This window comes from Pollicipes pollicipes, unplaced genomic scaffold (genome assembly GCF_011947565.3).
Source record: "Pollicipes pollicipes isolate AB1234 unplaced genomic scaffold, Ppol_2.1 Scaffold_5724;HRSCAF=6776_pilon_pilon_pilon, whole genome shotgun sequence".
NCBI classification, from domain to species: Eukaryota; Metazoa; Arthropoda; class Thecostraca; order Pollicipedomorpha; family Pollicipedidae; genus Pollicipes; species Pollicipes pollicipes.
This window is the reverse complement of record NW_023596746.1, coordinates 22,054,244-22,076,496: the sequence shown is the minus strand read 5'-3', so window position 1 is coordinate 22,076,496 and position 22,253 is coordinate 22,054,244. Positions and strand designations below refer to the sequence as shown.

Below are 22,253 nucleotides of genomic sequence, written 5' to 3'. Positions count from 1 at the left end.
CGCATACGTTCATCCACCCCTCGATCCGGCAGGGGAAGTCCAGCCAGGAGGCTCGCCTCCGACCGCGGCGATCCATCGCGGGTGGCGGCTCGTCCCCTCGGCCCGCTCAGAGCCGGCGCCGGCCGGTCCCGCACGCGCGCGCACGCGGCACCACCCGTCACCTCCCGGCCACACCAGCACTCGGGCACCACTGCACGCGCTCGTCGCGGGCTCGCTCACGACCTCAGGAGGCGCGTTCACGCGGAGGACGCCCGGCCGGCCGGCGTGGCGGGTATCCGGGCCGGGACGTCGCTCGGTTTGTTCCGCTCCGGGCCGCCGCGGGTACGTCACTGACCGATGTCCTCGCGTCGGTCGCCGTCGGGGACTGTCTGAAACGACGGCAGGGGACGGGTCAGCAGGTGAGCGCAGGCACGCCGCGTACTGTCGCACACAGGTATCAGGGACTGCCACCGCAACGACCGCGGGGCGCGGCCCGCTCGCTGCTCTTCACCTGCGGCCACGGTGCACCCTCAGCCTCACCTCACCCGCCACCGCCAGGCCTGTCTGAGGGTCGTGAACTGACGCGGCGCCTCTGCGTCTCGCACCGGCACCGCCCCGCCTTCCGTCTCGGCGGCCGCCAGCCGACTGGCGCGTGCAGACCGAGCGGCCGGCGGCGGCGCTCGAGTACGCCGTCGGCCGGCGCCGCGCCGTGGCGCCCGGGATCGGCCGCGCACCGCTACCTACAACCACCGGAAGCGCGGCGCCGTGGACAATGGCTCGTTAACCGGTGACCTAGCCTGACCCTCCGGCGACACGCACGCACCAAGCCGGGCCGCGCGCCGACGGCGGTAGGGAATAACGGTGATGGCCGGCGGCCGGCGCGCCGGGCTCCTATCCAATTATTACACGGGATCAGGTCGGGCCGCGCCGGGCCACGGGCCGTCGGCAGAGTGGCTGTCGGAGCCAATGACGGCGAAAGGCGCCGGCCCACCGAAAAACCGTTTACCGGAATGTGGACTATTTCAAAACGACGGGCTGCTCCAATAAAGCAGATGCAGGCCCGCGTCGGCGTTGGTGCCGTGCGTGCCGCGGAGACAAACGAGCGACGGAAGCGCGTGACCAGCTCTGCCCGGCGGACATTGCCAACCCGGCACGGCGGACAATGCCGGGCGGATCTGGCTGCACGCACGCGCCATCTAACCTCCGTGGGAGTGATGAAAGATCTCAAATCGTATCTTCCTCTCCAACGGTCACTAGCAATGCCGACACCCAATTTTCGGCGCGGGGGACGGTTTCCTTTCAAGCGCGTCAGCTCCCACCCTCGGATCACCACTTCTTCACATTCAGATCGGGCGGCTGAGAGCACCCCCCACATCCATTCTCCGCCCCCTCCAAGCACACCATCGAACGCACGGCGGCGGCGCCGCGCCGCGCCCGAAGGCCGGCCGGGGCCCGGACGGCAGCCCGGGCCGGGGCCGGCGCCAGCGCCCGTTGTGGCCCGATAACCCCCGCCAGCCGCCGCCGTGATAGACGGCGCCGGTGTGTGCCGAGCCCGGTCCGGCGCGCTATCCGAGGCCAGCCGCCCGACGCTCAACGGACCGGTTGTTTCTCCACCCGCGCGTGATTAGGGAGTCGTGCGCGGGCGCGGTGTGACCCTGCCCTGCCCGATAGCGCCCTGCCGCGGCCCCAGTCGCTGGCCCATGCGGCGGCGGCGCTGCCGTACTTGCGACACGGGGCCCGTGGGAGATACGGAGGCGGGCAGCACTCCTGGAGACGTCTGCGTTCATCACGAGAGGGCCTACCAGGAGTTAAGAGGATGATATGGGTACTGCTCCCAGTCTTCTAACAACGTTGAAATGCCGTGTAAAAGAAGAAAAAATTATCTTGCATCATAACGGCCGTTCAAGGAAAAAACGTTATAAACCGTTTTATAGGCAATCAAAGCCAGGCATAAATACGCCCGGAGACCCTGTCATGGCTAATCGGCGAAAACCTTTGATGTAGGGGCTTAGCGAGCATTCCTCGAGATCGAGGAAAACCGTTTCAGCGTTCCGAGCACGCGCAACAAGCCAGACCGGACGTCCCAGCGGCGGCTATCGCAGGATCTAGCACACACCGGCGAGCCTCTATCCCAGCGGACCGGATGCTGATGTGTGTGCGAGCCCTTTCCATGTGGCGCGACTGCTGGCGCTCCTCTGTCAGCGCCCGGCTGTGGCGCGCGATCGCTATCGCGCGCCTGACGTGTCGTTGTATCCAGTCTGACAGCTCGCTGCCAGCGGAGGCCACCAGGCGAGGGGCCAGACGACGGAGGGAGGGGAGGGATAATTGGGGACCCCCTCATAAGCTGATGATGTCATGCCATCGCCAGGTGCGTTCTAGTCACCGAGCGCAATGACGGACCGCAAGCGTTGAATTAAGACACGGTTCACGAGCTGTGCCATCCCAGGCAGTCAGATCTTGGCAGGGCAGGTCCCGGTCGCGCCCGCCCGCTCGCGTGTGGAGCGTCGTGTCGAGAGGGGTAACCAGAACTGACTGGGAGGGCAACCAGAACTGACTGGGAGTGTTGGCCGGGGCTGAATGGAGCGGTGGTCAGAGCTGGCTGGGTAGTAGTGGCCGGAGCTGACTGGGAGGGGTGGCCAGAGCTGGCTGGGAGTAGTGGCCGGAGCTGACTGGGAGAGGTGGCCGGAGATGACTGGGATTGATGCCCGGGGCTGACCGGCAGGTGTGGCCGGAGTTGACTGGGAGAGGTGGCCAGAGCTTGGCTGGGAGAGGTGGTCGGAGCTGACTGGGAGGGGTGGGCCGGAACTGCCTCAGAGGGTGGCGGAGCTACTGGGAGAGGTAGCCGGAGCGACTGTAAAGGCCGCCGGAGCTGACTGGGAGAGGTTGGCCGGAGCCGACTGTAAGGCCGCCGGAGCTGACTGGGAGAGGTGGCCGGAGCTGACTGTAAGGGCCGCCGGAGCTAACTGGGAGGGGTGGCCGGAGCGCTGCAAGGGCCGCCGGAGCTGACTGGGAGGGGTGGCCGGAGCTGCACTGCAAGGGCCGCCGGAGCTGACTGGGAGGGGTGGCCGGAGCCGACTGTAAAGGCCGCCGGAGCTGGACTGGAGAGCGGTGGCCGGAGCCGACTGTAAGGGCCGCCGGAGCTGACGGGAGAGGTGGGCCGGAGCCGACTGTAAGGTCCGCCGGAGCTGACTGAGAGAGGTTGGCCGGAGCCGACTGTAAGGGCCGCCGGAGCTGGACTGGGAGAGGTGGCCGGAGCCGACTGTAAGGCCGCCGCGGAGCCAGGGCCCGATCCCGCGGCCAGCTCCTCACGGAACGAAGTCGCCCAGTACGGCGCCGCGGCCGGGGAGCAGGAAGGGTTGTGCCCGGCCCGGCGCTTCTGATCAATACTGAGGGCTTCGCGCGGCCCGGGGACGCGAAACGGAAGCAGCCGGAGCCGGCCTCGAGCTCCGCGGCTCCCCTCGGAGACGGAGATTCTAGCGGACAAGCTCGGCTCAGCCTGTATGGTCTGCGCTTAAACGGCTGCATTCGAGCCGTGGCGGCTGGCAGAGCTGCGACATCTTAATGCACCGTCGGGTGGGGGTCCACGATCGGAGCGGCAGCATAGTGAGGCATGGTGTGTACGTTGGCGGTGGTGTGGGGGGTATGAGTTTCCCGTGCATCAGGGGCTGGGAAGGGAAGTGGAGGGGAAGCCAGCAGACAGAAGCCAGTGTCTGACGTGGCGTGCGGGTCCGTTATCACCCGTGTCACACACGGCCATCCACGCGCCGTCCACTCTGGACATCGGCCGACGGCGACACTTATCTAAAAATCATCTCCCGAATTACGTCACGGCCGCGGCGGTCGGCATCGGCTGACACGCGCGGCGGATTGGCAGGTGGCCCGGTGACCTGCCCGCGGGCGCGGCCGCCCGGCTACCGCGCCACGCAACTGTTGCGCCACGAGGAGTCCCGGCGCTGGCCGCTCGTCACGCCCGTCCGGCGCCCTCAGTGCTCCCCGGAGGCTCTCAGTGGTCCTCCCGATCCACGCACTCAAGCGTGCAGACGCATTGGAGGCCTCCTGAAGTAGGGGCAACGACCCCAGCCGCAGTAAAACCAACACTGCTGCTGGGCGGAGCCGAAAGAACTGGTCCGCTTAGACGTATCTCAGAGACGCCTTCATAAAAGAACAAAGGTCAGGAACGAGTCTCTTCTCAGCCCGGCAAACCTCGAAACGCGTCACATTTCCGGCTCACATTCGGCACGACATTATGGGGCTTTCAACCGTTCGTCAACACCACAGCGCTTTACAGCAGCTTTAGATTAGTTATTCCCGATAGCATTCACGGCCTGCCAAGGAGGATGGATCCTGCCATTCAACATTTCAGTACATCCAGCTACATGTACACATTTCGCTGCCACTTAACGACTTCACCCGCGAAAAGCAACACGGCAGCGGCGTCGCGCGGCGCTGTCGGCGCGCTTGCTGGTCGACGACAGGGGATGATCTGACGCTGGTGGCGTGCCCGGCGCTGCTGTGCGAGGGGCCGATCTGACGCTGGTGGCGTGCCCGGCGCTGCAGTGCGAAGGACCGATCTGACGCTGACGCTGGTGGTGTGTCCGGCGCTGCTGTGCGAGGGCCGGAGAGCCTCCTGCGACGGCCGGAGAGCCTCTGCCCATGTCCTCTCTTCGGAGCCAGGCGCACTGCGCACCCGCCTGCCGATGGGGCCACTGGAGTCGCGCCCTGGTATCTGCCGATTGGTCAAATACCGAGCCGGCCGCAGAGTTTGGGCGGGTTGCACCGCGGCCAAAATGCATGCTGACCGTACTCTACACATGCCCCACGTGACTGCTCGCGCCGAGGCCCGAGCCACTCGCGGCTCAGGTGACTAGACTAGGGCAGTTGTCATTGACCTGATCCACGGACCGGTGATATGTGGGTCCAGAGTTACTCGGTCCACAGGCAGCACCGAAATGGTACCAGTCGAAGGCGGTATGCCAGCACATCCCATGTGATGGCATGTGTCACCGCAATCGTGTCAACTGGCCAACTAAGCGGGAGACGAGACGAGCGTGTGCATTTATCATCTGCCATGTGAGGTCTGTTATGTCTAGTCGTCGGCTACTATGCCGTAGAATAACCAAAGAACAATGCTCTCACTTCCCATTGGTTCTTATCTTTCGCTCAAATACAATGCCCGCTCATACATATCTATGCGATAAGCGGTCTAACACGACGTCATTGCAGAATCCTTTTGAGCATCAGGCACAATTTCCCTTTTAAGAGTAGGGAAGTTGTCGACCGCGTTTTCGATGAGTCCCACTTCAGACCAATCCAAGCTATCAAACGACCTAGTCCCAAACGTTAAACCGTGAAGGCATAAAAGAGGAAGATTTTTTCCAGGATTCATACGACACACCATCCGTATGGTAATATAGGTGAAATGGTCACAAGTTTTTGCAAATCAGATGGAATCCATGTGATAGGCGTATAAATGCTGAGATTAGTTGATGAGACCAGAGCCAGAAAGGGCCAGTGGTCCCCCGACCAGACCTATTGACGGCAGATTTTCGAGAAATCCCAACGATGTGACACCATTCGCAGCGTAGCGTTTGTACTGAGTGATTGCTGCACCAGTTTATGAGAAACCGCTAACCAACGCAAATAAGTTACAAAACATAGACTAGCATTCTCAAAACATTCCTCACCGTCTACGGTGTTGTACACCTCATTGTGAGGAGAACAGGGGTTTCGCATTTTCGCCGGCTTCAGGGCTATCCAATAACGCAGCTGATATTGGACCCGACGCCGTAATCACAGAGTGAAACCCACACACTACGCGCAGAGCGGCTGACCCAGAAACAGCTGATCGATTCCGCAGGCGGATCGGTGCGCGGTTCCGCACAAAAGCGGCAGTGTTCGCGCGGTTGGCACCGTGTTATTTGAACGGCTCAATCGCGCCGGAGTCATCGTCGCATCAATCACACTCGCTGTAATTTGGCAGCGTCGCTCCAAAATTGATTCGGTAATAAATTACGCACCGGGTTGGCCGCATCGACCTCAAGAGTACACCTCCCGTCGGTTATAACTGCGCATGACAGCGTACAGCGAGAACGGCGTCGGGCTAATTTGCCGCGCCAGTTAGGCAAGGGCCAACAGTGGCACGTGAAGCACCGCAGCGCGCACCAACGGCCCGACCGAGAAAATCCAAGAAAGGGAGACGGCCAGCCCTATCCGAACGAGTTGTCTTCTTTTGAGCGGACCACATGCGTTCGGACTAGGGACGGCGCCCGCGGCGGTGCGGGCTGCTGGCGCGGGCGAGGGGGCGCTCCCAGCGCCGCGTTGCAACTTTCCAGTCCGATCGATAGCGGTCCCAGACGCCGCGTGGAGGCCTCCGGGGCGGGCCGGACCGCGGCTCGACACGGACGTGACGTCTTTACTGGCAGGCAGGATCTGACAGACAGATACAGCAGCCGCGTGAGCTGTGAGCTACCGAGCCACACCGCAGTATGTCACTCGCTTCGAGGCGTGACGGCGAGCGCTCGGCTCGGCTTATCGAGTCATTCCAGACATTTTTCAAAACAATACGCTCTGCTGCTCCAGTGCTCCCCTCTCGGCAAGAACCGGAGAACCGATGGTGATTTGGGCTTTGGGGTGCGCTGACCACGTTGGTCATATGGCAGCCAGAATTACCGCTATTACTATAGTTACCCTGGCGTGCGCTTCGCAGGCACTGGACCTAACCATTTGCCGCCATTCTGTCATAAGGAGGTACCAGTTTGCACCTGCACTTTTGCACGCGGTGCCGCCCCAGGCGCGCTTGCGAACTCTTTAAGCACCTGAAGAGTAGCCGGAGGGAGGAGAAAGATGTAGGCCACTGAGTTGGACTTGTTCCTACCTCTGGATGCCTCTGGATACCGTTCTCCCACAGCGGGGCGGTTCGCAGACGGCACTCTGTGGACGGCAGGGTTCCCGGCAGGGTTCCCCACGTGTCAATCCGTCGGACGTGGACGCCCAGCTAGTCCTTTGCAGCGAGGACCCTCTGCCCCTCCCCTCCCCCCCCCCACGCCCTCGGTCGCAGCCGGGGAAGATCAATGGGCTCAACTTGAAGGTGACACGCTGACCTTTCTGCACGCCACCAGCCGTGACCTCGGTGACCTTAAGGTGACTCGGTCGCCGAGCGGCTTGTCGCTGAGGTCGTGCCTCCCGGACCAGCACGTGGGGAAGCCAGCAAGACCTGTCCGCTTATGGCATGGGACGGCCCGCGCACGGCGACACACCGCCGGCCAGAGCCGGAGTCGCGGTCGACTCTGTCCACTGACCAGCGGCTCATCTGACGCGACAGCCGCCTTACGTCATCCGCAGACCAGCGCAGTCTGACTGATGTCAGCGCGTGACGCACGAGCTCGGCTCGGCGGCGCAGCGACGGAATGTCAACTGAGACTGACGGGAGGACGACGGGACCATCACTCGCGGTCTGGGCGGCGCACCGCTGCCGTCCCCGACCAGCGGCCGGCACAGGGCTGAGCGCTCGTGCGGGAGGAGCCGCGACGGACGCAGCAGCGTCGCCCCGGACCAGCAGCCGATGACGCCCACGGCAATGGGAGGATCACTGGCGTTCAGGAAGCGGCGCCGTATTTGGCGCGCGAGGCAACCTGGGAGCGGCACATCACGCCTCGCCGGTGGGAAATAGTGCGCCGCTTCCGTCACCGGCGGCGCAGCGGGTCCCGCGTGCGTGACCCCGGCGGCGGCGGCGTCATTGACCGACATATAGCGCCGCGGTGTCACGGAACCGGTACCTCTTGCGGGCTCGACGACAGTCGTCTGCAATTATCGAAGAGGTGGATGCTTAGAAGGCCAGAGGGCTGTAATATTTCGTCAAACAATCGAAAAGAGAACGGCGCAACAGTTCTCGCACGCCTGAGTAGCTCCCGTAGACGATATCTAACTTTCGAAACCGTTCTCAGAGCCGTTGGGTCAGCCTTCAAAGCCGGGAAGCAGGATCCCTCGTCGATCGAACTGTGCCTACATATGACCAGCCACCTACCATGGCTTTATCTAACCATCGATCGAGAGACCGTTTGGCCACGCCGCACGCGACGGCCGCCGCTGCCAAATGTCACCTTGCGCCACAGGACCGCCGCGCCGGTCACCACCCAACTGCGCCCAAGCGGCGTCAGCGCCGCCAGAAGTCTCACCAGTCTGCCGGGATCCTCCACGCAGCGGAGTCGCACGGCGCGGAGTAACCGGCTGGCCGGCGGCCCCGCGGCCGTCCCGGCGCGCCCGGCGCCCGCCAACAATGCGTAATCAGGTGAAGTGCGCCCACCATCGATCAGCGCTCACCGGAGCGGGCCCGGCCCAACACCCGCCTAATTGCCGACAATCGGGCGCTGATCGGCGAGTCGTTAGCGCCGCACATCGGCGCCGCGCACCTGGGCAACAGGCCGGTCACGGGCGGGCGACGTGACGCCAGGCGGTCGCGCCCAGCGCAGTCACCAGCCGCAGTCGTGTAACGGGAGACAAGTGGTGCAGTGGGGGACGAGAGTCCAGGACGACAGTCCAGTAGTGCAGCGCCTGAGGGAAACCGGAGGCACTGTGTTCGGTTCCGGCAGTGCCCGCTCTTCCTGCCGGGGTGAGCGGCGGGCGACGCACTGTGAGCCTCAGCTGCGAGTACGTGGTGAAGATCCAATGGCGGAAGCGATCTAGCAGCGTCTCGCCAGGTGGCCGAGCTGAGGGCAGTCACGACTGGGCGACGGTCCCGTCACAGCCGGGTGACATCTCACCATGACATCCTCGAGCACCGCCACTCGCAAAACAGGTGCGGAGAGATAGTTCGGCAACCTCCCCGCACCAAAATTTTACAGCGTAATCTGACCAGATATGTACAACGCAATGGGCCAAGTACAAACAAATGGCAAAAGGATGCGTAATCGTTCCCCAGTTGTAGCCACCTGATCCCAGGGTGCCTCAAAGGTCCAGCGTAAGCACCAGCGCACCGCCCGCGGCGCTGAAGTGATCTCCGTCACGTGACGTCCGCGGGCGCCGGCCTCCAGCACGCGAAAGCCGTCCTAACTCGGCCAGAGTCATCCATGCTTTCTACTAATCGCTAATGCCCGGCTTACCAGCGCGGGCGGACGGAAAGGAGGACGGGCATTACCGCTCCTGCTGCGGGGGACGCGCCGCCGCCGAGTCTGTTTATGGCGCGCGCGCCCCTCGCCGGGCGGCGTCCTATGCAATCTCGGCACTGCTTCGCCGACGTCGAGCTCGGATAAAGATCCGGGGGCGGAGACGGATGACCCGGCGGCCGCGGGATCCGGCCAGCTGCCGATGTGTGCGACGCTCACCGCGCCCCCGAGCGGCGGCGCAGAGACGTGCGAGCGCGCGGAGAAGGCGGCGCCCGGACGGCGACCTTCCTTGTCACCAAAGCCGCTCCGCTGCCGGTCGGCGGCGACGTGGTCCCGTGATTAATGACGAGCCGAGTGATCGTCCAGCCCAGCGGGGTGACGCGCTGTGACGCGCGGTGGAGAGGGCGCTGTGAGCCGACCGCAGGCGGGCGCGCGCGGGCGCCGGCGGCAGCGGCCGGGCCGTCAGCCTCACCCGCCGGCCTCGCACGTCTCCGGCGCTCATGCCGGACGCCCATCACGGCATCTAATGGGCGCCATCAGGGGCACCCGGGGCGCGCCGCGGCACGCGCCGGCCGCGGCCGCTGGTCGTAACCCGCGCTCGACGCGCCGCCCAGCGCGGCCAAATGGTCGGAGCGGCACGGCACGCCTGTGGCTGTGTGACCGTGACCCTGCAGCCTCGGCCGGCCAGCGCCGCCCAGGCCGGCTTGGCGCGGGCGCTGCCCGGGTCCGACTCGTAGCTGAGGACCATCCATCCAGGCACGGCGAGAACGGCTTATATGGCTTGTGCGAGGTCTGAAACCGCGCTGTGCAGGCGTGCGTCGTGTCACTATATCTGGTGATCTATCGACACACAGATAGAAGTAACGGTGCAACCGCTATACATAAACAAGGAACAGTAAACAAACGGTCCAAGAATGCAACACCCAGTGTCCTAAGAGTTCGCTACACTCAGCTGCATAGCGGCCCATGGTCCATGCATGCACCCTCCCAACACACACCGCTGGCACGACCTCCACCCGGAACCACGCTTCCCTCCTCACATACGCCCTAGCACTTGTCTAAACACGGCTTCTCCGCGGCCTCCACTGACGAAGCTGGGGCAGCGAGGGTTTACAGCCGGAGCACGCCGCCCCCGACAGCGGCGGACTTGTCGCGCGGCGGGACGCAGCGCCAGCCCCGGCCATTGTTTGCCGGTTAGCCCCGTCGAGCGGCCGTCGGCGCGCGCACAACAATAGCGTGAACCACAGGCGAGCGCCTCTTGCCGACGACGCCGGCGCCCGGTCAACAGATGGCCAGGGGCACCCGGGGCCGCGGGTCACGAGGTCAGCGGCCATCGTCTTGCGATCTCGGTTACAATCGGCTGACGTCCGCTGTTTATGTGGGACCCCTTTCCGCCTGTCGCGCCAGGTGGCCATGTCCACGGGCCATTTGACGCCAAACCGGACAGGTCCCGGCTGCTGGGCAGATCCCGGCAGCTGGACAGATCCCGGCCGCCGGACAGATCCCGGCTGTTGGACAGGTCCTAGCTGCTGGGCAGATCCCGGCTGCTGGACAGATCTTGGCCGCTGGACAGATCCCGGCTGCTGGACAGGTCCCGGCCGCTGGACAGGTCCCGGCTGCTGGACAGGTCCCGGCCGCTGGACAGATCCCGCCTGCTGCTCTTTTCCATCGGACGGACCAGTGATCCTTCCGCGGCGTGCCCCGCACTGCTCGGCATCCGCCGCGGGGTCGGGCGCCGGCGCCGGCGCGTCCGGGGCCGTCCCGTCGCGCCGCCCGCTCCAGATCGGGCACGCCGGGAACGAGGCCGCCTCGGCCGCCCCCCGCCGCCGGCGCCGGCGCCGATCTGCTGTAATGACACGGCCCGCGGCCGGCCGGCGACAAAGAGCGAGCTCCGCGCACGTCCCGCCGCTGCAGGCCGGGCGACGTGCCTTCATTAGAAGGGGCCGGCTAGCGGAGGTTGGCGGTGTGCCGAGACGCACCCGCGGCAGCGCGCGCGGCTCAGGTCTGGAGTCGGACGGGGCACCAGGCAGCGGAGATGCGGTGGGGGGGGGGGGGGGGCGTGAGTTCTGAGGGTGTGATAAGACAGATTACTTGTACTTTGTATCAACACGATGATGGCATGTGTGCACCAGTGCGCCGTTTTTATAAGTTTGCAAGCTCAGAGGCGATCGTGTTATTTTCTGGAGTTGCACAGTAAGCGTTCCGAGCTGTACGCCGAACACGGCTCAATAAACACTGCATTCCCCGCGCCTCCCACCGTCTGGTGACGTAGTTTGGTTACGACGCCCGCCCACGACCGTGCACCGCGTGGCGCATTCGAGCCTGGTTACCAAGACTCGCGTTTTGTCATCCCTCGCTGCAATCGGCAGGACAGACTGCGACGCTGATAACCGAAGACGCCACGTAAGCCCCCCCCCCCTCCCCCCCTCCCCGCCTATCTCGACACCAATGTCACGGGCATCATTATGCAAACGGTTGACAGCCTCATCCATGGCTTTCCGCATGTGCGGCGACTGAAGCCCATTTACCACGGCCGAGCCGTGCGCCTGATCGGAGTCTCCTGCCGCCGTTCGGCGGCGGTGGGTTCGGCGGTGCCCGCGGTCCGCTCGCAGCTCGGCCGGGAGTCTGTTTACACCCGTCCGAGCCCGACCGTTACGTGCAGCCGGCCCACCGATCTCGGCGGCCGCCCCCGGAGCAGTTACACCACCCTGCCCGCCGCCGAGTCGCGGCAATGCGCCGCCCGTCCGGTGCTACACGGCCCGGCTCCCCCGCCGGGCGAGAGCGGGGGCGGGGGCGGGGGCGGATGCGGGAGGGGCGGACACGACGTCCTCCGGCCGCATGGCCGTCTGCGGCCGCTCGCGAACAGCAGGCCCGCTGTCGGCACCCTCCTACGCCGGGCGCGTCGGCATGAATCAGTCAGCCATCGACCGGCGGCGATGATGGCGGAGGCCGAGTCATCGACGCCGGCCGCCCGGTAGCAGGGGAGCTGCAGGCCCTCCGGGACGGAGTTGGCCCCCATCACGCGCGGGTGCCGCGGACGGAACACAAGGCGACGCGTACCCTCTGAGCGAGGCTGCTTCTTCCCATGGAAGCATGTCGGCGTTGCACACGGAAAAGAATAGAAGCTTCGCTCCTGAGCGGAGAGAGCCGGGCGCCCCGTTAGCGGGCCAGCACCGGCAGCGGAACAGACGGGTTCTGCGGTCCAGATCCCTGCCCAGGTTGGGTCCCCTGGCCGCAGCAGGCGGCCGGTACGCCTGCTGGGACACAGAAATGAAGTCGGCTCGCCGTTCAGAATCGCTTCCGTCAGTGATTAGACAAACGGGTCTGACTGGGATAGAATGACCATTCATCTGACTGCGTGGAGCGTGGGATCGTGTTGGGCTGCTCCAGAAAGCGGCGACCTAATTGCCTAGCACTAAAACGGACGGCACCCGCGATTATGTCATATACAAAGTGGGCAGTTGGCACACAAAATTGGTCGTTGACCTAATCCGTTTAAGCCTGAACAACCATGCTATGACCTTTTTGGCTCAGCTATATCCGTTTAGAGCCCCATTTTGCTAGCAAGGTCACACTTTGCACGCGCTAAGCCAGCCTAACACTTTCCGGAAATAGCCCGAAAAGGGGAGACATAGGTCACCAGTCATCAAATGACGGTTGGATGCATAAGATTCGGTCGCCGTGCAGAATGTAGACCAGCACTGAGTATTCGAACAAAATGTTTCAATCATCACGGACAGGCAGTTCAGGGGAGTATCTCACCTATGCTTTAATGATAATTGCTCCACATATTCCGTTAACTAAGCCGGCCACCAGGCGCACGCGGTGTTTTGTTTCCCCCAACATCCGACATAAACAGCTTTGTGTGGCCATCCGGTGCTCCGTGGAGTGCGGCAGCCACAGCGTCAGCGGAGCGGACGCGGCCCACTAGCTGCGGAGAACCGATGCCGGCCTTTCCGCCTCAGTAGTCAAACACGCCGCGCCTGCGGTCGGCGCCGGGCCGGCGGACCTGCCGGCGGACCTGTTGGCCGCGCCCGTCCGCGGTCCCGGTCAGCGCGTGTTGACGAGCCCGGCCGCGCTGGAGGCGCTGAGTCACGGTCGGTTCCGCTCGCCACCCAGCCAGCTTGTGAAGCTGGCCAGCAGCGGCCGTCCCCGCGGCTGTCGTCGCTCGCCGGTCCGGGCGCTGCGGTGTGTGAGCTTCCCGTCAGACGACAGCTCGCTGACCAGAGCCTGCCATTCCTGTGATGTATATGGCGGTCCCTCGTCCGGGGGATGTGGTCAGACGGCCCACCGCGCCGTTTCAGGCGCCCCGACCGCTCGTGTCTGCCGGCCATCACTGCCGACGACAGCTGATCCCGTGACGTCAGCCGTGATACGACGGCGATGGTCGTGACAAGCCCGTGACGCACCCGACGCTGCCCAGCGTCACTTTCCAATGCGTTAAAAGACATGCTGACGAAACGGACAAGACTGGTAGGTGAGCGCCACCGACGACGAGCCGGCGGACCCCAGCCACAGCGAACCCAGCGAGTCCCGACCGGCAGTGGCGCACGGGCGAGCCATCGAGCCGTGCTCTGACGTCACGACGCCCGACCGGCCCCGGCCGGGTCGTGCCTGGCGGTCACGTGTGCCGTAACGATCTCCGCCGAGCGGCGGGTGTCGCGACCAGCCGGAGACATCCCCGCGTCGGCCGAGCGGCCGTCGTCACGCCGACGCCAACGGCGACGGCCGGGGCCAGACGTCGTCCCCGGCAGCGGAGCGCGCGCGCAGGGGCCGCGCTTTGGTGGCGACGTTACGTCTGAGGTGTGTCCCCGACGCTCTGGCAGAGTGGTATGACGGGCATACAAATGTGATTTGCTGCGCCGTGGGACACGTGCGTCCCCTGAGCCGGGTTCTTGCCAGCATGGGCTGTTCCCGTACTAATTCACTGTTGTCCGCGATGCGATAGCATTGCAAGCGAGAGAGAAGTCCTGAGTACCACGCAGAAGACATCCGACATATACATTGGCCAACGGAAGGCGGTCTTGCCATGCAGGGTGCGGCACCTGATCCACGCTAAGCTGCGCCGCCAGAACACAACGGGCTGGATTTCTCGGAGAGCCATGACTTCACCGCACTCCTTCAGCGAATGAAAGCGAACTAAGCAACAAATCGCCATGACCTTCGATGAATCATCTGCTTCATCCCTGTGAAACGAATCGTGAGAAGACCGGGGAAGATCTTCCAGCCGCGCTCCGACGCCTCACCGCGCGCGTGACCGACGAGCAGTGCGCAGCGCATCCTGTGTCTGCCGCCGACTCTCGCTGCGCCGTCCGTCCGCCGCCCAGCGCGACGCCACGAGGTGGCCACCGCCGACTGCAGGTCGCGAACAATGGGCCGGTCCTGCCGGTTGGCCCTGCGTCCGCGACAGCTGTGCCAGCCGCTGCACTAACAGCGCCCGGTTGTGAAACACGCCCGCCGCGTTCTGTGTTTCGCGAGCCATTAGGTGACACACACACATTTCACGAGCGGCCGCGGGATGGCGGGCGCGGGGCTCCTGCTAGCGCGCGCACCATCGGGGGTTGCGGGTCTCACGGTAGCCACTCGGGCGCGTCCGTCCGGGCCCGTGCGGCCGCGCAGTCGTGGAGAAGAGAAGCCGCGCGGTCGGTCACCTCACGCGTCCGCTGTAGTCCGCTGCCGCCGCCGCCGGCGAACCAGCGCTAGAAAGCTCTTCTCCGGTGGCGGCGGTTTCTCGGCGCGTCGGGGTGGTCTGCTAGCCGCTCCGACGCCGTGTCAACAGATCGGAGATACAGGACCACCGTCCGAGCCCGTTAATCTAGCTCTCATGCGATGTCGGATGAATGACATAACTTCTGGAAATGCGATCAGACGTCATCAGCTGTCTGACCTCAGCCCCATCACACCAGCTGCCAGATCGATTCACGCCCCAGCCTGAGATCGAACTGAACGGCGTCGGCTGGAGGCCTGGGTGCGCAGGACCATCGTGGTCAAATAGCTCATATTTATCCGATGCGTAACCATGGCAAATAGATCCGCCAAAGTAATCCAAACACGGCACCAGATAACTGTCAACAACACCTTTGATCCAGAAGTGATGAGAAGCATGAGACCGAAGACAGTGCAGCATAAATATGGTCGAACGGCGCAGGAGGGCAGGCGCGTGCCGGCCCTCTCTGCCGGCGCGTCTCTGCACCACCGCCGGCTCGCGTCATCTTCGCCGCCCACAACCCGTTAGCTCCGCCGCAAAACAGCTAGGCGCGGGCCGGCAGCACGTCATTACGCTGCCTCTGCACCAATTACGCCCGGCGACACTACCCGGCGCGGTGGGCGTGGTGTGATCTGCCACGGCTGCGACCGGCCGCGAACGGTCGTAACCGGCAGGGTGCGCCGTACGAGAGCCGTCGTAACGGCCGGGCGCGTTCCGACGGGCGGCAGCGAGCGCTGGAGCCGCCCGCGGGCGCCGTGTCGCCCCGTGCACGCCCACTGATGCCGCCTTGACCTTCGGCCCCGGCATGTGGGTCACAACTGTGCTGACCGGCGATGTGGGGGCGGGGGCGGCGCCGGGCGGCGGGGGCGGGTCACAAGCACGGGCCGGGCATAGCGCGCGAGCCTGACACGCCCACGTGCTGGGAGTGCCTGCGCTGAGGCGGGGCGGGGCGGGGAGTTCGCGGAGTCAACAGCGGACGCATGAGCCAGCTTACTGGAAGAGGATTGTAGCGGGTTGCGAAGCAGAACTGGCTTGAAATAGACGCAGGGTGAAGAGCACAAACACGGTCATGTTTATAGCTTTGCGGCTCGACACAGATGGCATTTCACAAACATGGTGAAAGTCATATCGTTAGTAAGGAAGGTTTCAAAACGGGAGCATCTGGAGCACGAATCTGAGATTACACAAGCTCAAACACAAACTGCTGGACGGACTATGAGCTTTTAGGCCACCTCGCCATAACGGCCCAGGCTGCCGGCGCTGCCGTAAAACTCAAGAAGATTGTCTGGGTGCGAATTCGTGAATGATTTATCGCGACAGGCAGTCACGAGGCAATCAAGCCAACGGGCGTTGGACCGCATGCAAGGTCATTGGAGCGCAGCGCGCTGACCGAGCGGAATGCCAGAAATGACCGGTGACCACTGCATGCAAGCTCCCAATTTGTGCATCCCGGGCATGGGCGCGGAACATCGGCGCTCGTGGACAGGAAGCCCACGTGAGTGCTGAACGCTGTAATGCGCGTGGGAATGACAGCTGAATGCAGTGTAAGGTTGCCGGGCCGTAAAGCCAACATAAAATAGACGTGTAAACACCAGAGAATGCGAATGACGACAGCCGGCCGCGCGTCGGCCGCAGCTGGGCCGGGCCCGGCTCGGTGATTAGGGCTGCACTGGAGCCGCGGCCGTCGCCATGCGTCAGCGCCGGCGGTCTCGCCACCGTTCCGAGGACGACGCCAGGTCGCCCGGCGGGCGGCGGACGGCGGCTCTGGCGACGAGGCCTGCAGCCCCGCCAGCTGAGCGTGCCATCCGGCAGCGGTCGCTTCCGCTCCCCTGATGCCCGCCGTTGATACAGCCGACGTGCGTCGAGCGCCGCCGGGGCCACCTCCAAAAGTGCCGTCGTTTTTGCGGCGCTGAGGGCCCTGTTGCCGACCATGCTCCGGCGCCGTGTTGACGGCGATCGATACACGATCGAGACAAAAAGGCCGCGGCCGCTGACGCTGCGTCGGCTGCCGCGGTCCGTCACGGCACGGCGGAGAGCAGCGGCCGCGGGTCGGCTTCCCGGCTTTGTGGGCGACCCGCAGCAATCATTCATAATCCAACGTAAAACCCTGGGACTTTCTCCGGCCCGAGAAATGAGGTCCAGGCTGACAAAGCCTGCTCGCACCCAACGCAATCAATTCTGGGAGGCGCTCAACCGGCTGAGGCTTTCTTCGCATGTGAGGGCGTCCAGCTCCCGCCGTAGCAGGTCGCCGGACGGAACGCCGGTCTTCGCCGCACAGCGCCGGCAAGCGGTCACCACAGCCGGCGGTCCACCGCAGCCCAGAGCGCTCCCAGCGCCGCGGCACAGCCCGTCGGCGACGAGCGACGATGCCGGTGATTGCGGCAAAAAGAGCGTCGCTCATGCCCGCCGGCGCCGCCGGCCGCAGCCGCGCACCGGTCCGCCGGTCGGCGACAAACCGCGCACGCAACCCGCGGCCCGGCCGGTCGGCGAGCCTGCGGCGCGCACCGACCAAAAGTGGGCGGCGCGCGCCGGCGTCCGGTTACGTCTGCGCCGGCGCAGGGCGGAGGGTGACCCGCGCGGCGACAGCCGGAAACCGCCGGCCGAAACTGGACCCTGCTCGACAGCGCGCCGCGCGGCCCGCTCGCGAGCGGTGTTGGCTTTCCTCGACGTTGCCCGGGCACACGCGCCGCACGCGCGCCACGAGACGGCGGGCAAACAGCCTGACATGTCGGCAAAGGTGGCCAAGGAGCGTCGAACAAGCCAAGGTCGTCGGTCCCCGCCTTTATTGTCTGTGTGTCGGCGCGGCGGCGGCGGCAGCGGCAGGCCGCGCGCCTCTGACATCTGGTCGAGCGGCCGTCGGGAGGCCGGCGGTGGTGCGAGCTCGGGAGCCGGCGCAACGGGCGGCCCTGAGCCAGCACACCTGGCTGACCACCGGGCCGGCCCGCTCCGCTGAGTCAACAGCCGGCGTCCTCTGATCTACGGATGCGCCCATGTTGGGCGACGGGCAACAGGTTGCGGCCAGGCCGCTCGCCAGGGCTGTGGACTCTCGTGTCCGTGCTCGGCGAAGCTAGCGAGCGACGCGCATCCATTGCAAACATCTGCAGCTCAGGATTTGGAAACGGTGGTCTGGTACCACACTGCAGGAGCATGCAAAACGGTCACCACCGTGTTTAACACACGCGCCCTAGTTCGTGCAAACACGGTGAAACTGGTGATGAAAGCGTCTCATTGTTATCTCAAACGATGCTCCCTACGGAACTAATGATCAATATCCTGGGGTTCGAAACGCGCTGCCGCCAGCCTTTTTCGTTCCCTGAAATACTGCACCGATTACATCATGCGATGCTCGTCTGCCAGAATAACACGCTGTCGCTGAATGTCCCGCCTGCACCAGCACGGCACACTGGCCAGAGCCGGAAGCCTGGCAGGACGTCGGCCGTGTTCGCGCGGTCCGTGATCCGCGGTCACGGCAGACCAGCTCCCTCCCCCTGGCCGGAACCCCGCCTCACCCGGCGCCGGCCGGGCTGGCGGCGCAAGCGGGTGGAACACGACGGCCCGTCCCTCGGCGGGACGCGCGCGTCAACAGGCGACCCCCGCGGCGGCGTCCGACCCGGCCGGTCACGCGCCTACCCGGCCGCGGCCGGGCACGCCGCCGGCCGGGCCGCGCGCGCCGCCGCTGGGGCAAGCACGCGGCCGTTGGCACCCGCTCAGGCACTGGCAGCGGCCGGGGCGGGACACCGCCGTCTGCTCAGGCAGATGAGTACAGAGTTTCCTCTTCAGATGGCGTGCGTGTGTGTGTGCGTGTGTGTGTGTATGCGTTTTATTGAGTGTGTTCCTGAGTACCGTAGGAGGCATCTCATTGGCATGAAATGCGCACAGTCAGGACGATACGACGGCCGAACCACGCCCGTGGATATGCCCAAATATGGCGATCTACATGTTCGTGACGGCAAGATATTGGCTACATTTGTGACGAGTGGTGATACGGGCTTCGAAATACATGTCATAGTAAGACACGCACGCCAACGACAATGAAACGAAGCCAAATCTACGGCCTACGTGCATTCTCGCACGATGCTTGTGTTGTCTGGACAGTGGAGCGGCGAGCGGCCCTGCTCACTTCTCGGCATCTTCCGCTTGTCCCATCCATCGGGAGGGAGACACCAGTGACCAGATGTGCGTGTCCCGTCCCGGGCCAGTCCTCGCTTGGCACGAATACCGACAACACTAGCTTCACAACCGCTGACTCTGTGAACTTCACATGGGGCGGCTCGTAGACTATTGAGCGATTCGTGATCTGTGGCATCCCTTTGGACCGCGAACGGCCATGGACGGGGCCGGATCCCACGGACGGCACCACGCCGCAGCTCCTGCCACGGAACGGGGGCCGATCCCACGACGGCCACCACGGCCGACAGCTCCTGCCATGGACGGGGTCGAAATCCCACGTGACGGACCAACGCCGACAGCTCCTGACATGGAACGGGGGTCGATCCACGTGACGGCACCACTCCGTACAGCCTCCTGCCATGGACGGGACCGATTCCCACGGACGACAAATCAACAACCGGCCAGCTCCTGCCATGGAACGGGGCCGTCCCACGGACGGCAACCACGCCGACAGCTCCTGCCATGGAACGGGGGTCGATCCCACGGACGGCACCACTGCCGAACAGCTTCCTGCCATGGACTGTGGTCGATCCCACGGACGACATCAACAACCGGCAGCTCCTGCCATGGACGGGACCGATCCCACGGACGGCAACCGACGGGCGAACACTCCTGCCATGGACGGGGTCCGAATCCACGGAACGGCAAACCAGCGCCGACAGCTTCCTGCCAATGGACGGGGCCAAGCCCACGGACGGCAACCACGCCCCGACAGCTTACTGCCATGGTACGGGGTCCGATCCAACGGACGGGCACTTGACGCCGACAGCTCCTGCCACTGGACTGGGGCCGATCCCAACGGAACGGCACCACGGACGCAGGACAAGCCTGCCTGCCGACGGGACGGGTCCGGGATCCACGGGACGGCACCACGCCGACAGCTCCTCCATGGACGGGCCAAGCCCAAGGAAGGCAACCAACGCCGGTAGCTCCTGCCAGGGAGTCCCGCCCGCTGAGCTGCCTTGGGACAGCTTGTCCGAGGCAGGTGTCAGCGATCAAGCCGCCGTGAAACCTCAAAGAGCGCCAGGAGCGGATGGCGGGGATGTTCACGTAGGCCATCCAGACCCCACGGCACCTACAGCACCATCTACCCTGTACGCCAGCCGGACTGGACCCGCCAGCCGACCCGGCACCTCCCACGACGGGCGAGCCACGGATGCCCTCGACTTCGTACCGGCCAAGCCCAGTCCCGCCGCTCCCGACGGCCCACGCCGGCCAAGCCACGGGCGCCTGCCCCCCGTCCCGCCGCTCCCGACGACCCATGCCAGCCCACGTGAGTTGACGACATGGAATGCAAGATTGCAGGGCTTCGTCGAACTCACGAAATTCAACCTGCTTCCTGTTAGCGACCAATACGTCTGGCTGCACAGCCTGCTGGATAAGACCATTTCGTCTCTTCCGGTTGTCCCACCCCTCGGGACGAGGACACAACACAACAGATGCCCGTCCCCGTCACGGGCCAGTTAGCGCTTGGGATGAATACGGGCTACATGCTTCGCCGAGCAACGAAATATGGGGCATGGCCGGTCTCTGTGAACTCAACACATGCAGCCACCACTGTCATTTTGGCCATTTTGAATGGTGCATGATAGCGCCCACAGGACTGCGCGCCTTATTTTATACTTCCTTTCCTTGCATGACATGGAAATGCACACTTACTACGCATTTTATTTGACGTAGCATACATTTATTTGCCTAACCACGACACTCAATATTAGCCTTAGCGCACTTGTCCTAAAGTTAAGCTGGGTATCTTACTACGATAGACATCCAGCCTGTTAGCTGGACGAAGTTAAACGGATTAAACTGTAAATCGTACTCGCGTGCGAAAAGAGATGTGTTGCACACACTTCCAAAGCCAAGAGTGTTCGCTAAATCCGATTTATCTTCCCGCCCTCATTGAAACACGGTAGCTGTCATACATGAATTGTTTCAAATGTGAAAACAGCCATAACCTCGGGGGGGGGGGGGCAGCGCTGTCACACCACTTCGACGCGATCTTAAGTTACGTTGGTCACACTTTCCAGCCGTCATTCCTCACGGGGGTGGCTAAACGTCAAGTGCACGATTTTTACCCAGCAGTCATCCACAGCCCATCAGTGTTGAGCCATTCGGTGCAACCCAGATGAACGCGGGATCAGGTTCATTCAACCGCATCAATCAAACGTCAAAGCAGTGACCAACGGCATGCCTTCCGTGCCCGAACATTGCACCTACTTAGTATCGAGTCCGAGTCCCGATTACGTCACAAACAGAACAGCTGGCAGAGACGCTGGTTGTTGTTGCTACCCACCAGCCTTGGCCTCACACGTGGCGGCTGATCAGACTCGGGCTCAGGGTTGCCAGATACGGAACGGCTCATATCGCCAAGTGTAGACAGAAAGTCGGCAGCTTCGTCACCAGGCTGACTGGGAATCACAGATTTCCCGTTCTATACCATTGGTAAATCAGTAAAACTGAGCGTTGCTTGTGAGCCATCACTGCGGAAGTTAAAAACGCCAACGTGGGTTGCCTCAATGCCGGCATTTGGGAAATATAAACATTTGCAGTAGGAGCCGCTCTATCAGCAGATTGCCGGCTATGTGGTTCCCGGGCAGAAGACCGATGACTTGTGTCAGGTGGCACGGTGATGGAGTCGCTGGCAAAGGTACCTGTTTAGTCCGACATCATATCGTGGTCAGCTGACGCCTGGCCAGCTAGACCGGGGCTGTGGCTGTCCGCTCAGCTGGGATTACGCCACTGGGTAGAGGACTCGGGCAACAGGCACTGCTTAGTATGCGCTGGAGGCCAAAGCTACCAAGCTGCAAGCCGCTCTAGTAGCGAATTAAAAATGAGTAAAATCCGCGAGACCACAGACTATGCATTATGGAAGCTGGCTAATAGGATTGCCTCCTTGTTTCTGTATCTACTTTAACGTTTTAAGTACAGTGGAGCGACTTTCTGGACATTCTCAGCAATCACCAGACTTATGCCATGTTGTCGTTAATAAAAAAATGGAATGTTTCCTAGTCAAGTGCTTTGCATTTTCCAGTACTGCCAGCCCCGCTTGTCCTGCGGACGGGTACGGTCGAGTCAGCGCCGGATTTAGTGCTGACATGCCGGGGTCGTCCGGCTTGGACCCAGGGTCCGGGTTTACAGTAATATGCAGCAGAGCAACAAAACATTAAACACACTGATGCGGTGTCAAACACGGCCTTGCCCGCCTAACTTGGCGACGGAACGGAACAGCAGGGACCGCCGATCACTATCAACTACACAGACCAAGAGACGTGGTAAAGGGCGAATAAAGGGCATCG

General features: G+C 63.6%; 1 protein-coding gene across 1 annotated transcript; it reads right to left on the bottom strand.

Moving 5' to 3' along the window:
• LOC119102598 (ras GTPase-activating protein raskol) lies at positions 1-610 on the bottom strand (the record flags this gene model as incomplete). The annotated part of the gene is given in 2 exon segments (XM_037226034.1): positions 1-368; positions 520-610. A coding segment is annotated over 1 exon segment (76 nt), but the record flags the coding sequence as incomplete, so codon positions are not given.
• Positions 611-22,253: the final 21,643 nt, after the last annotated feature.